Source organism: Phodopus roborovskii, unplaced genomic scaffold (genome assembly GCF_943737965.1).
Source record: "Phodopus roborovskii unplaced genomic scaffold, PHOROB, whole genome shotgun sequence".
In the NCBI taxonomy this organism is placed as follows: Eukaryota; Metazoa; Chordata; class Mammalia; order Rodentia; family Cricetidae; genus Phodopus; species Phodopus roborovskii.
The window spans coordinates 22,930,308-22,946,486 of record NW_026126433.1 but is presented as its reverse complement, the minus strand read 5'-3'; the positions used below and the strand labels follow the sequence as shown (position 1 = coordinate 22,946,486).

At 36.8% G+C, this 16,179-nt stretch overlaps 1 protein-coding gene across 1 annotated transcript in view; it reads left to right on the top strand.

Annotated features, from left to right (window-relative positions):
• The window catches only part of Hmcn1 (hemicentin 1), a 429,789-nt gene that overhangs the window by 216,690 nt on the left and 196,920 nt on the right, over positions 1 to 16,179 (top strand). Inside the window, exons 12-15 of the mRNA XM_051185954.1 lie at positions 1,321 to 1,462; positions 2,041 to 2,168; positions 3,923 to 4,036; positions 8,546 to 8,704. Of these exons, the coding sequence (XP_051041911.1) occupies positions 1,321 to 1,462; positions 2,041 to 2,168; positions 3,923 to 4,036; positions 8,546 to 8,704 (543 nt within the window). The remainder of the gene's footprint in view (positions 1 to 1,320; positions 1,463 to 2,040; positions 2,169 to 3,922; positions 4,037 to 8,545; positions 8,705 to 16,179) is intronic.

Below are 16,179 nucleotides of genomic sequence, written 5' to 3'. Positions count from 1 at the left end.
TTGACTTCAAAGACTAGATCATAATTTGAGAACTGAAGTGTAAACAGGAAAAAAAGAAGGGTGACTCTAAGCTGAGAGCATTTAAGCATTAATTAGGTTCTTCTTTTGTGTAGAAGCTTCACTGCTACCTGCCTGCAGTGAATAGGGGCTTCTGGAGACGGACTTCTTTTCAGGAATGTAAGCACACTAACCTGCAGTAGCCAGGTCTAGGTTGTTAATTGGATTTCTCAATGCCATCTAGAGTGAAAACTCAATGAAATAGAAGGCAGAGATGGAATGCCTTATGTATTCAAGTTAGCACAGTTCTGGTTCGTGTACAGAACCGTGAGCAACTGCAGAAGAGAAACCCAACTGAACCGGCTTGCTTCTCTTAGAACTGATGGGCTCTTCCGGTTTCAAACGCTGTTGAAGAGAGTTTGTTTCCTCTTACTCCACCAACTGGAGAAGTTCCCCAGGAGAACTGTTTACTATTTCTTTGATAATACCATCTTTGGAATTCTTGCAGTCTAACATACAGACAGAAAGCAGAGAGTAGAGGAGCCGTGTCAACATCACAGTTACAGTTTGACAATAAATTGCAGGCTTCAAATTTCATTTTCTAAAGTGTTTTACTGTCCATACAAATGGAAAACATTAGATAATTTGAGTCACTGCCATTTCTTATTATACTGAGGTCTTGAGAGTGTGCATGCATGAGTCACATGACCAACACAGCCAGGTCTTAAGAGGGGCTGGCAGTTATTATGATTGAAGAATGGCTATTATTCCACCAGCTGTGTTAAGAATCTTTTATATCCAACCCACTGCAAGTTATAAAATGTTAAATGCTATGGAAGGTAATGGGAGATGCATAGTATGAAAGACATGGCCTCAGCCTTTCTCTTGAAAGAGAAAGATTGATTCAAACAAAGCCAACAGTCAAAACAAGTTATATCTCCAGATCAGCCTTCACTGTTTAGAAAGAGCTGAAGGCTCCATTTGAGGACTTTTCTTGAACAAAAATGGCTTAAAGGAAAGTTTCAGAATAGCAGACAAAACCTAGAGCCTAGATATGGGGTAAGGTAACCAGTAGAGACAGAGACATGGCATCAGGATCAAGCTCATTTTCTTTCCAGGAGAAATCTGCTTCCATGGCTTTCATTTCTTTTAGTCTCATTCTTTTGCTGATAGTTCCAAATCTATGACTTTGGTGTGATGGGGTTCTCTTCCAAATAATAAAGTGTAGCTTTATTAAGCAGCTTAAGCAGCTCTTGGTAAAGCTCACACATTTCATGTCAATATAAATGACATTTCACCATCAAACTTGCATTTCATTTACAGAAAGGCCCAAAGTCACTGTGATGCCCAAGAACCAATCTTTCACAGGAGGATCTGAGGTCTCTATCATGTGTTCTGCATCAGGTTATCCCAAACCAAAGATTGTCTGGACCATTAATGAGATGTTTATCATGGGTTCACACAGGTACTGGGTTTGTATCATCTTCTTTGTTTTTATTGAAAGAGAAAAGTTGATGAAAATTTGGGATCATATGCCTCTAAAGGTTTTTTCATAACTGGGTTAATTGAAGTGGGAAGTCCTACTCTGAATGTAGGCAGCACCATTCATGGGCTGGGTCCTGAACTGTCCAAGAGTGAAAAAAAAGCTGAGCAAGAGGCATGTATGCATGCATTCTCACTCTGCTCTTGACTGTGGATGAGATGTGAAAAGCTACTTAGAGTTCCTACTGTGACTTCCCCACGGTGATGAAACATCCTGGAATTGTAAGCCAAATAAACCCTTTCTCCCCATATTGCTTTTTGTCAGGATATTTTATCAGAGCAACTGGTCTCAAAAACAGGACATTATCTATTATTGTTTTTATTATTATGTTATTATTTCATCTTTCCTTATAACATGATGCTCTTAATGACGTCTTAAGTGAACTAAACTATAATTCTAAAATATTTGAAGGAGGTACCATTGTGTTTTGATACTATAATACAATGCTATTGATACATTTTAAATTTTTTAAATTTTGCTTTATTTTTTTAAATTCAAAGATATAGGATGACCTCAGACGGCACTTTATTCATCAAGAATGCGGTTCCCAAAGATGCAGGGACCTATGGTTGCCTGGCAAGTAATGTGGCTGGAACTGATAAGCAGACTTCTACTCTCAGATACATTGGCAAGTATAATCAGTTTAAAAGGCAATGAAAATGGGTGAATAACATCATAAGCAATGGAAAGGTCCTTCCTGAGAACTAATGTTGGAGATAAATTGCATGCGATATTGTAATGTATCACTCATTTCACATATTGATTAAAGCAAATACTGTACATGAATGAGGAAACATATTTGTCAAAAGAAATCAAGGAAGTGTCCAGCTTGTGAAAGACTTCTAGGCTGTGCTCAGAATTATACCCTACCATGACTCATTTTCAATAATATTTCAACTTCAAAATAAAAATTTCTCATCTCACCTTCCATTTTATATTTATCTACATATAAGAAAAACTGAGTATCATATTATTTTTATGTTCCATCTATCATTTTCCCTTCCAAACTTAAGACACATTTAGTAAGGTGTATATAATGATATTTTTTGAGAGCATATCTGTATTTAATTTGAACTTCCTAATATTAGTTGAAAATACCATGATATGGTCAGTGTCAGGTTGCAGATTGCGAATACTTTACTTGGATAAATAAATAGTCTGCCTTTTCACCCAGTTCATCTTGACTCCAAACATGGTAATACATTAAAACTGTCAGTGTTTAGGAGAGAAGTATAGGAAAGCCACAATAAAAATAGATAATGGATTGGCATGGAAGGTGATGAAATTGTCATGTTACAAGAGCCTGGAAAAAGTGGGCATAAGACAGACACATAGACTAATTATTTAAGGGGAGGCAGGTTCACATTCAAGAATAACTGGATGAAAAATGTTTACACAAAACAGGTGAAGAGGTAACCAAGGAGAAGAATGTGGACTTAGTGATGAAAACAGAATTCTGTATGGCAGCAGTAAATTTTGTGTTATTCACGGAAAAGCCAAATATTCAAGTTCCTTTGCTGTATAATACCCAGAGTAACCAAATTCTCTGCTGGAGTCTGAGTGCTAAAACAAAACAACCCACAAATATCTGTACCAAAGTAGTCCTTAGTCATTTTACTATCCCACTTCCATTCAAGTTCAAACATAAATTGAGATTAGAAAGGTCTCCAACCCTGGCGTTGGTGGCACATGCCTTTAATCCCAGCACTCAGAAGAAAGGTCTCCAACCATTTAGATAAGAGAAAGTGTGTGAGCGAGCTAGTGCCAAGGAATAAAGCAAAAATCACATACTATAAACATAAAGAAATAAATATATTACAGGAATGGGCATCCATATTTAGCATGGTGGGGAAAAGCAGAGAAAAAATGGAAGGTGATTAATTACAGATTATAACATAAACACCCGTAAAATCACATAGAAACTATGATTTTTAATTCATCTGTAATTGCATTAGTCTCAAGTTTTAATTTAGCTGACAATATCAACACTATCCCCCTTTCAACTCCATTTTTATTTTGTTCTCCCTTCTCTTCCGTGCTTTTAGTGTTGTGGGTACACGATGGATTTATTTGTCTGAGCCAGTCTCCATATAGATCACTTTTTCAGCAAAAGCTCTTAATTACTTTCCTACATTTTACACCTTTCCCCCTAATCATTTGCTATGTTTTTGTCATTATTTTTGTCTAACATCCTTTCTTTGGCCTCAACATTCATGTTTTCCATCATATGCATCTGTACACATACATGTATGAGAGTTCCTTTCTGCTTATTAATCAAAGTGGAGATAGAGTACTGGTGTGGTGTTCATTGATTCATTCAGCAAACTTAAAGTCCTCAAGGCATTTTCTAGATGCTGACTGTTTGATCTTTGTGTTTTTCAGAAGCCCCAAAGCTGGTGGTAGTTCAGGATGAGCTCTTGGTGGCCCTTGGGGATACAACAGTCATGGAATGTAGAACCTCAGGGGTTCCTCCACCTCAAGTAAAGTGGTTCAAAGGTACATTTCTTAAGTGTTCATGTTTGGTTTGCTTCACTTGTTTTCTTTTTTCTTTACCAAAATGATTTGTTAAAAATGTGTTTTTGGTGTGTGACTTAGCAGGCCTATAAAGCCTATAAAAAGTGTTTATGATCTCGCTGGAGACAATAGTTCACAATCCTGAACTCTGAATTTCAGGATGTGACATCTGTTATGGATTACAGGAGCGTGAAGTCAAAGCAGGAGATGTCAGCCTTGCTAACCCAGCTGAACATTCTCTTTGTTAGTTTAGGACTGTTTCCTGTAGAAGACTGTCCAAGAATATTTGGTTGACGTTTAAAACAGCTTCCCTGGTTTAAATTCACCTTTCTTAGTAATGAGCGTTCACACTATTAAAATGCTAGACCCTCAAGGATGCCTTCTGTAAATCTCTCGACTGCAGATACACACCGAAGCTCATGGGAAATTGACAAATGTATGTCCTGGTTGGTTTCAAGACATGCCCATCAGTTGCAGAACTGATATCTATGTTTTAATGTATAGATCTACCCCTAATTCTGTAACAAAAACAAGGTAATGCTCTACTGGGCCTGAGTGAAGCTAGGTCTATGTACAGATGATGATAATCTGCATCTGTGCAAAAACCCCTCCTTCTATTTCCTTCTCAGCTCTTCATGATAAAAGCAAAGAAAATGCTGTAGACATTCTAAAAGTGAGGTTGCTAGGATTATTGAGATGCTGTTTGCAAAATACTTTTTAATCTTCAGATGAAAAATGCTAAATAGCACAAAGCACTGTTGTTATGATTCTGTTTGTTAAATCATAGATGTTCCCATAGCAACAGGTTGCTGTCATAATCACAAAATTATGAATTCACCTCGGGTTCAAACTTAGGGAATATGAGGTGAAAAGAAAAATGCTTGATGTAAAAACAAATATTTTTAAATAATATAAATCAAAAGTAAGAAGGGGAACTAGGAAATAATGCCATTTCTCTGCTTTTCTTTGCTCAGGGGTTTTTAAGTTTGTATGTTTTCCTTGATTAAAATAAAGTATTTCTGGTTTTGTTCCTTATTGAGGTTCCCTAATGAGTTCCTTATTTCAGAGACTATAAGCTAATTTTCCTTATTAGTAATGCTTAAATATTTGTACTTCCAGTTGTAAATATACAACCTCAAATTCAGATTGTGATTAAATAGACACAGAAAGCCAGTTTTTGTGTGACTTGGTAGTTTATGATGACAGTAAACCTCAGAAAGTTATGGCTGGATCCTTGTGTAAAGTCAGATGGAAAGTCTTGTTCACAAACTAGGCATACTTCTGTGAAAAGTCTATTCTTCAAGCCAATCTCTGTCTCAAAAAAAAAAAAAAAAAAAAAAAAAACCAAGGAGGTAGTGAACCGTGCAGCCACCACATGGATCATTCTACAATTTACATGTTTTCTCACTCCACCATAGATCAATGGATTCAATTAATAACAACCCAATGGATTCTAACCCACATGGGCATGAGATATTAATACATCATACCTTAAGACACAGTCCAGTGCTTATTAACAGCATACTTCCCTGAACTCCATATCAGTCCAATTCTCCCTGCCAGTCACAGGAGGCAGTTTATTGCATAAGAGGTCAGCATCAACAGGAGAAAACTAAAAGTCAAAACTTTTCTCATATAAGTCTGGCTCTAACACCTAAGAGTCAGATGAATGTGGGCTCTTGTGTCCTGGGCGCAGGGCAATAGGAGGTCATGAAATCTGACCTATAGGAACCATAGAAGTGGAGTTCTTGCTTTAACCTCAGAACAACTTTTCCTTAAATGCATTTCTTATGTGATTCTGCCCGAATAAAGTAGTGTTTTAAAAAATCTCATTCAGACCATTGAAGAAAAGAAATTCCACGAGGCAAAGTGCCCTCCAAGACTTTAGAACTTTTGTTGCTAGAAATGAACAGTATAAGTCGTTTTAAGGGGAAAACAGGGACACCATTAAAATCTTATGAAGAGGATATTTGTGGTGAAATATAAAATTGGATTTCCTTATTGAGATGGATGGTTCTTAAATGTAGTTTGAAATCTCTGAGGGGGGTTTTACTATTCTTTGAAGGGATCCACATGCTCCAAATTATTTTCATAATAACACTGAAATGTTATTTGGCTTTTTACTTTCATTGTCTTCCGAGTGAGTAGTGGAGTTTCTGGAGGCTACATGATATATGGTATTCAATAAAAGAAAAGTCAGAAGCAAGGATGAGCACTCAGCTGTCTTCTATTAAGCTGGACATTAGACACTATGGAAATTTATAAAAATTCAAAATAATGCCACTTTTCTTACTATTTTTTCTGGTTTGGGAAAATATTATTTTTACAAAATTCATTTGTTATGCAAGAATATATCATGAGCTTTAAATAAAATAAGTTATGTTCATGTTTTTAAACTTCCAAATTTGATTTCTGAAATATTAAATACAAATAAATATAATCCATATAAATAAAAATTCACTGGGTTCCTCAGTCATTTTTAAGGGTTCACATGAGTGTCCTTGGGACAAAACATTTCAAATCCACAGAGTCAGAATTGAATTAGATGATAGCAATGTGAGGCTCTTCTTCAATAATGATAATTGTTAAATCCTAAAACAGGCATTATAAAGTTAATTATCTTACCAAATACAATGTTCTAATTGTACTTAATATTGAAACTAAATAATTCCCCATCACAACTCCATCTGAGAACTCCATCTATACTTTTCTGGGTTCTCAGTAATTTGATGAATAATTTTCAATAGCAATCAAGAAAAAGAAGACTATCAAAATGTGATCAAATCACTACCTTGATTGGACTTGTGTTTTCTAATTTCTCCTTCCTTCCTTCCTTCCTTCTTGTCTTTTCTTTCTTTTTATGACTACCATTCCTTCAGCTACTTTATTTGGAACAAAAGCTGTCAGCAAAAGATCTTTATTTCATCTTCTGACACAGATGGTGTCTTTTGACATACAGGAATAAGCTAAAAACAAAAAGTAAATTACAAAATTCTAAGTGCATCTTAGTCCAAGGACATGAGGTCACACTGCATTCTCCTCTGGTAGAGGGTAGGTGTGTCAACATCTTCTGCTTTTGTTTGTTAAAATCTCCCAGAGTCACTTAGACAAAGCTTTCCTGACTCTCTCATTTTTGAGCGGAGTGTGTAGTAGCAAGTGTAAGGCTGCCTAGGGGGTTGAAATATTGAAATTGTGGAAAATTCTTTGTTCAGGGAATTGACAGCTGCTTACTTATTGGAATTTTGTTGTTTTGAAATTTAGAAGTTGTTTCACATTCTCTCTTCAGAAAATTATACAAACAAAAGAGTTGTCTACATGTTGCTAAATCTCATTGGCTGGTGCCGTTTGCAGCATCCTCTTAAAGGGCTGCTTTCTCTCCGGCTCTTTGCCCATTTAAAGCAATGGGTTGTGTATGTGAGCCTCAGTTCCAGAGTACATGACTAATGTCATGACATAATGTGTGACATTTTAGAAATTATCTTTCAGATTTGGGAATGTCATTAAACTCTAAGATCAAGTGTTTAAAATCCCGAGGGATTTTAAGACCCCATGTACTTTTGTATCATCCTTCATACAACAAATGGAAAAATTTCACTAAATGGCATAACATATCCAGTGCTATGTGCTTTTTAAATCTACTGGTCATTGTAGTTAATTTCATTCTTTGATTGGAAGACCATTTAGGAGATGGAAAGCACAAGAGATTCATGTATAATCTTCCTTATGACCATTTGAGGTGTAATATCCTTCAATAATAAGTGGTTCTTGGAGGATCAGAGGCTCTGTTGGGATACACAGCATATAGAGGCAATCCAGATGTAACTAGTCTTTCTTGGTTCATTCTGTCCTTGCATTGAGATCCCTATCTGTTCCCGCCAAACACACTGTCATTCCAAGTTCACATTTTTAATGAATAAGATTTTTAGCTGAGGTAACCCAAAAGATTAATATAAACCAACTATTCTTTCTATTCTCTCAGCAAACTTTCTCCCATCCTTTCCAAGCAGCCCCCTTTTTAGTCATTTACATAAATTTTTCTCAGCCAATTTAGACTTATCACAAGACAAACTATAACTGACACCATTAAATAAAGAGTGATCCACTAGCTAATACCCTTGATATCTCAGGCACTTCCAGGGTTAAGGAAGTGTCTCATGCCACAAAGATAATAGAAGTCTCTCTCATTAGCCCTCACCTTCCTAGTTCTGCTTTTACTGACCAAAGCCACCGTTCTGGTTTCCAGCTTGCCCCAGCATTTCATGTAGCTACCAAGAGCTTATTCTTATCTGATACAGATAGATGTTGGAAGCAGTTGTAAACAGTTCATTAAGGACTAGTTTTTAGACTGTAGAAAGTAAAGCATCTATGTTGTGCAACTGTAATTTGAAACATTGCAATCATCCTTATTCAGAAACCTCAAAATCATATTAGTGGCAGAGTAAACAATGTAAAATTTCCATACTTAATGTTCTTCTTGTTGTCTTGACTTAGGAGATCTTGAATTGAGACCTTCAACATTCCTCAGTATTGACCCTCTCATGGGACTTTTGAAGATACAAGAAACACAAGATCTGGATGCTGGTGATTATACCTGTGTAGCCATCAATGATGCTGGAAGAGCAACAGGCAGACTAACTCTGGATGTAGGCTGTAAGATTTCATGTCTATTGGTTGCATTATTTTTCTGACACTGAGTTGTTATTTTCCATGTTGATCAACTGTGAAACAATTTGTTATAAAAAATAATTGTCAGAATGGCAAATCCAGCATGGCTATTTCAGATAACTAACATCATAACAGTGGCTTGTAATTCCTAGGAGCTTCTACATTCTTCATTGTGCCAGAGAATGTTTTATGGGCTATCCCATTAAACTCTCCCAACCTTACTAAGAGAAGATGCTATGATTATGTCTTATTCAAATATAAGGACACTAAGCTTATATAACCTGATCCATTTGATTGCAGAGCTAGCGAAGGACAGAGTCTGGGTATTTGACAGCAAGTTATCTGACTTCAGACACTATAGGGTTCACCCATATGTGTCATCTGTTGACATTTTTCTGTCAGTAGTCATTCATTCTGCCATGAGATTCCAAATTATTAACATCTAGAGACCAAAAAGTAGAGTTTGGCCTTAGACCATAATCTAGAGATGTTGATGACAGAAAAGGTAACAGATTATTCTTTTGGTTTAGTTTTAAAAATCCACTAGGAGTTACTCACCAGTGCTGAAATAAGGTACTAACTGAAATGAATGTCAATCACCTTGGGAAGATGAAATGTGTTCATGACAAATGTATTTGTGTTTTTAGGGAGTTTGGTTCTGACTTCATCATCTGTGTTGTATCTCTTTAGAAAAATAATGCAAAACAAAAAAAGCAATCTCTATAAACTGTGGTAAAGCTAGAAATAAAACAGAACTTGTTTTTCATGGAAAAGAATGTGGCAGCCTAATTTCATAGATAATTAAATATTTACATCTCTTTAAACTTATAAGTATAGAATGTCATTAAATTATATTTTCTTTTCTGTACATTATGTACAAGAATGTTTTGTCATGCTTAAATTAATTTTTTAAACACAAGTGAAGAAAATGAATATTTTATAAACCATTTTAATTATATTATCTTAAGCCTTTAAGTAAAAATTATGGCCCCTTGTGCTTGATATTTTTTTTCATGGAAATCAATTTTCTTCCCTCCTGAGACCTGTTGTGAACCTGGTCCCTTGCCCTTAGCTGTCTGTCGAACACTATTCATTCTTGCTGAATATGTCCTGAAATTTTAATATAGAATACTGGAAATGGCACGCAGATTGCTGTAGACTCTGTCCAGGGTGGTGTTTTAACAACCACTGAACTCTGTTATTATTAAGATAAATACTTTGGGAATAAGGTTATAACTGTTGGGTGGAGGGGGCCTCTGATTGTCCTGGAAGACTTTCAACTATACAAATGATTTTGGAAATGTAAGACTCTAGTAAGGGAGGTCTTTAGATACAGAATTCTTGTTTTTAAGAAACACAGAAATGGTGAAGTTTCAATTCTCACCACCTTACTGTACTGTCTCTCCCTGCTTCCCATGGAGATTTTTATAGCCACACAGCATGCTTTTGCATGTTCTTGCTCTACAGGGGCTGAGAGAGGGCCTCAGTAACTTTTCCTCGTAATAAAATAGTAATCCCTTAGACACACTACCAATGGTTTAGAAAGTCTGAGGATCACATACATACTTCTTGCTTACTGACTGTTTCCTTCTTAGTCATGTTTTTTTCTGCATATTCTAGATTCTCTCTACTGTCCAGGAATGCACCATATATAAGGACTAGTGATGTCTTTTGTTGGTGTCTTGTGATGATTTGTTAGTGGCTTTTCTCATTACTATAATACAATACTTGAAAACAGTTGTAATGTAGAATGGGCTCATTTAGCTCCAGTGTGAGCATATATATAGTCTATTATGGTAAAGGAGACATGGAAGAGAGAGGTGGCTGATCTCAGTGTATCTGTGGTCAGGCAGTAGTGACAGCCAAGTCCAGGTATCCAGTTTGCTTTGTTCCTTTTTCAGTCTGAGACCCAAGTCCACTGGATAGTGCTGTGTATCTTCCCAGTGAGTCTTTCATCTTCAGTTACACCTCTCTGAAGATATGCTCAAACATACCCAAGTCTTTGAAAACCCAGTTACACTAACAGGGAAGGTTTACCATAATCAGAAACTTGCTTACAAATGTCTTCTTTTTATACATCACTTTTAAGTAAACCTTGAATTGGCTCCATCATATTAGAGATCACTATCATTCACGACTCTTCTAAAGCAATGAGCTTCTCAGTTTTGATCCCAGTGATCACACTGAATGAACTATCAACAGAAATGAGTCATCTACTTGCTGTGATGTTGACCATTGCTAATGGCTGGCAAATAACTTAATGTTATAGTTGGCACCATTGCGCTTCTGTTGTACTGTAATATTCATATTCTTCATTATATCCTTCTTAGAGTAGCTCACAAGGTGTGAGTAGACTGACCTGTCCATAGGAGGCCATGGTTACATACAGTACCAGATGTAGTTTGTGCATGCTACAAACCATGGTGATTTGATTTTTAGTATGTGGCTTAAAAAAACACGCTACGGATTGAAACTTTCTCCAGAATTAATATAGTGGCTAAGAAAATAGGCACTTGAGAGAAAATGGGTTGTCCCCTTGACTTTCATTATTTTATAGAAAGAAATGGCATTTACTTTACAGGTGAACTGGGCAGATGAAATGACATGTAATCACATACACCCAGCATATTAACTGTTACCTATAGGACTGCTAAATGCAACATATATTTTGTGTACAACTTCATGTATGTTGTGATTATTTTCTTTCTTTGAGCCTCAAAAATAATATAGAAATGTCTAAGTAAAATGATACAGCATTCAAGATTATGTTTTGGCTTTTAATATGAAACTTGTCTCAATTTGACTATTTTTTAGAAAGGACTTCAGATGAGTCAGTACTAAGTAAGCTAAGTAGTGCATAAAATTATTCATTTGAGTTCCAAAATTATTGGGCATATTTTTGAGTTGCTTGTGACTTAAGAACAAAAACATGCTTTTATCCATATCATGCAGCTATTTGTGCTTTCAGATTGTTTTCTGTGGGCCTGTTACCTCACAGCAGCAGCAATACTAGACCAAAAAAAAAAAAAAAAAAAAAAAAAAACCTAACAAAAGGACTGTTGAATATTATTCTTGAGTTTGAGCTTCTTGTAACGAGCAACTCTTTTTCTGTTTCTCATTATAATGGCTTTAAATTATGGACATTTCAGGTCAACAGGGAAAGTTACCAATGCTTTTCATCCCTTGAAAAGGAGGGTAATGTAGTGAATTGTGAAGTCATTTGGAAGAAGAGAGGATTGGAAACATCAAACAAAAAGTTGGCCTGGCAGTAATTTTTTTAAAGCATTCCACACCACACAGGGTTTGAGTCTTAGACTGTGGTTTTGTATTCTGTGGTTTGGTGGAACCAAAGCAATGTGTCTAGTCATTTTAGGAAAGAAAATCTCTGACTGACATAATGCAAGAGTTGCCACAGTGGGAATATATATTTAACTGTCTTGGGGGTCAAGGAAAACAATTCAGAATAGTGCTTAGAGCGAGGTGGCAAATTGGTTTATGACTTTTATATTTTTCAAATGACTATGCACAGCCATAGTTATCTCTATACACAATAAACTGTACTGGGGGATAACACTCACCCCCATGCATATCTCAATGAGCTACACAGATACTCAGCAAATCAGTAGGGGTCAAACATTATTCTAAGAGACTGAATGAAGGACCCAAAGTGGAATCAAATGCAAATATCAAACTCCAGCACTAAGATCTAATAAATCAACTCTGTAATCTTCATGTTTAATATAGGTAGTATTGAGGTAGTTATTTCATGCTCCATTATTAGTAAAGGTTTTCTCTTTTGAAACTTAAAATATAAAATACTACTTTTTCTATATGTTCTTAGAGAAACTAAAGCTGTGGAGAGGGTTGAAATGACTTGCCCAAGGTCAGGCAAAAAGACTGGAACGGCCCTTCGAAACCACTCTGTGGGTTCTTACCCTTCTCAGTAATACCCTCTCTCCTAGAAAAGTACCATGGTGTACTGCCAGCTAGCCACTACTGCTCTCCTGGTCTCTAGTTTCCCTAATCTATTCACAACTTACCCAGAAAAACTCACTTGGAGGCTGTGTTGACCACAGCCAGGAGGAGGAAGTATTTAAGACTTCTTGGCTCAGCTGCTTCATTTTGGAAGTTTTCATGTGGTGGACATTGTGTTGGCTGCTCTCTCAGGCCTGGTGTTCTCATTTGCCTCTTGTTTGGAGAGTCAGTGCTTATATTCCCTGCTCTGATGTCTTGTGTCTGATGCTGTTCTATAATCTGCTTTACAACACATGACTTCTACCACCTCAATTAGGTTTGTGTGTGTAACTTGAGTTTGCTTTTCTGTTCTGATTCCATATTCCCTTCCTCCATTACTTCTGAACATGCTAATGTATCACCTTCAATTGATAATTATATTTTAACATTGCAATAAAGGGAGATCTTTCTTCCCTCAAGTAGCTGATAGATTTCAGTCTTCTCTATATTTTTTATTCTTTTCTCATATATTACATCCCTATCTCAGTTTCTCCTCCCTCACTTCCATCCAGTTATCCCCTCCACCTCAAGTCTCTCCCAGATCCATGCCCTCTCCATCTCCCCTCAGAAAAGAGCAGGCCTCCCAAGGACATTTTAACCAAGCATGACATAATAAGCTACAATAAAACCAGGCACATATCATCAAATAAAGGCTGGACAAGACAACCCAGTCGGAGGAAGGTAAAAGACTTCCATAAGAAGGCAAAAGACTCAGTGGCTCTCCCTGAATTCCAGAGAACACCAAGCTACTTTATCATAACATATGCAAAGGACCTAGCTTAGATCCCTACAGGCACCATGATCTCTATTAGCCTCTATGAGTTTTAATCAATTGATGCTGTAAGCCATGTTTTCCTGGTGTCCATGACCATTCTGGTTCCTCTTATCATTGCTCCCCCTTCTTCTCATCTGCAGGACTCCCTATGCTCCACCTAATGTTTGGTTTTGGGCCTCTGCATCTGTTCCCATCAGTTTTGGGGTGAAATCTCTCTGATCTCTTTGATGAGGATTCTGCTAGACTCTGGTCCCAGAACACTCTTCAGGCAGGACAAGCTGTAGGTCAAAGGTTTTATGGTGGTGTTGGTGTCAAAATCCCTCCACTTGAAGCCTTGCCTGAAACAGAAGAGGTTGGTTCAGGCTCCATGTTCCCCATTACTACAAGTCTTTGCTAGGGTTATTCTCATATATTCCATAGAGTTTCACTGTCCTAGATTTCCACTTCGCTCCTGAAATGGCCCCCAATTCCAGTAATTTCTCCCAGTATTTTCTCCCTCCCCCACCAGTTGATCTCTCCTGTTCTCAACCCCACTTGCTCCTATTCCACCAGTGAAATCTATTCTCTTTCTTCTTCCCAAAGAGCCTGAGTCCCTATTTAAGCCCTCCTTGTTACTTAGCTTCTCTGGGTCTGTGAACTGTAATAAGATTACCTTTTACTTTACAGCTAATATCCACTTATAAGTGAGGACATACCATGTTTGTCTTTCTGGATCTGGGTTACCTCACTCAGGATGATTTTTTTTCAAATTCCATCTATTTGCCTGTAAATATCATGTTTTTAACAGCCAAATAATACTCCATTGTGTAAATGTAGCACATTTTCCTCATCTGTTCTTCAGTTGATCGGCATCTTGGTTGTTTCCAGTTTAATTGACTACATTTACTCTAGGAAAATAAGTAACCAAATTTTAGAAATGAATGAGCAAGCCAATGAGTACTTTAGTAACTATATTTCAAATGTGTTTATTTGACATGTTAAGTTGAATTCCTATGTATATGAATTAAGAAAATTATATAAACAGAGATAAGCCACTCTTTTCTCAAAGTATCTTTTTCAGTTGTGGTTTTCATCTTAAATTTTGTAAGAGGGCTTTTGAAATTGTAATCTTCCTTTCAAAAGTACAAGTTCAAATGTACTGGGTTGAGGTGTATCCATAATATGAACATTTGTGCATACATATCCAAGTCTGCATTATTGCTATAGCTTTTCATGCAGATTCAATAATTTGTTCACTAATATCTATTGGCCACACACAATGTACCATGTAATATATTAGCTGCTATTAAAGGGTAAAACTATAGGCTGTCTGGAAAACAAAGCAACAGATAATCAAGAAATCGTTTGGATTTGGAGAGTTTCATGGGTCTGACAGGAAGGGTTGTCTTAAATCTCTTACAGGGAAGTCATGATGCCCATTTGTGATGATAAGAGATGATATCATAGAGGAGTGTCCTTTGGAAACTAGGTGAAGGGTTGTCAATATTTTAACATCAGGCATTACCCCTGAAGGGGAGGTATTAACATAAGTTCTAAAATGGGAAAGGTCAGCTCCTACTTGAAGAAGAGTGGGGATTCGTGACTTCCAGAGGGCAGTGAAGTGTAGGAAGTAATAGAAACAAAATTGTCGAGTGAGAGGCGGCCTATTCCAGGCTAAAATAAGAACCAGCACTGGTGGAAGACAGCTGCACATTTAATCTGCAGATGTGGGATGAGAAGGAAGGAAGGAAGAAAGCGATTCCTACATCTTTTTTACTAATTAAATTAATTTTTTAAAAAATTTCATTTTGCATTCCAACCACAGTTTTTCCTTCTACTCCTCCCACCTCCCTCACCTCCCTGCCCAGCCCACTCCCATCCACTCCTCCCTCAGGGTGATGAGACTGCTAGCCAGTATGCCCAGGCATAGTTATTAGAACTATGTAGAGAAGGAGAGACCCATAAAATGACAAAGGATTGTGACCTAGCTTTTAACCCTATGTTACTCACTTAACTCCATGTGACACTTAGCAAATCAACTAAGTTTTCTCATATATAAAACCAGAATGGGGTCATTCTGAAGACTGCAAACAATTGAAATCATTTGACAAGACTTGGCTCTGAAAATGATAGCTGTTGCTGACTTCCAGTGTACCATGTCTTAGAATTTTACATGAGTAGGTTATTTCCACTGCTTCTAACAGAATCCCATGCATTTACTCTTATCTGACGTCTCAAGCATCATTATTTATAAGCTTCCAAGGGCCTCATCCCTGAGAGGTTCACAACAGCACCCTTTCTGTATCACAGTCCTATGTTTTCCTAAGTGTGCCACCCCTCATTTATTTCCAGCTCTTCCTATCAGTTTCCCTAGTTACCAGAATTATGCAAATTTATAGATTTCTTTGTATGTCTCAATTCTAAAGATGCCAAGTAATTACTATTTTTTCTTTAGCAAATGTGTTCAGCTCTTTTTAACTTACATTATTGATTCTTAAAATTAAATTTCTCTGACTTAAAAATATTAGTAAAAATACAATGCCAAACATTGTTATATTTCAGGAATAAATGCTGTTGGCATGTCAGATGGGGATTAGTTAAAGAAATACTTTGGCACGAATTAAGTTCATTTAAAAATCCAGCCAACATATTGGCATAAACCCACAGGACACTCCACCATACCACAAGGACA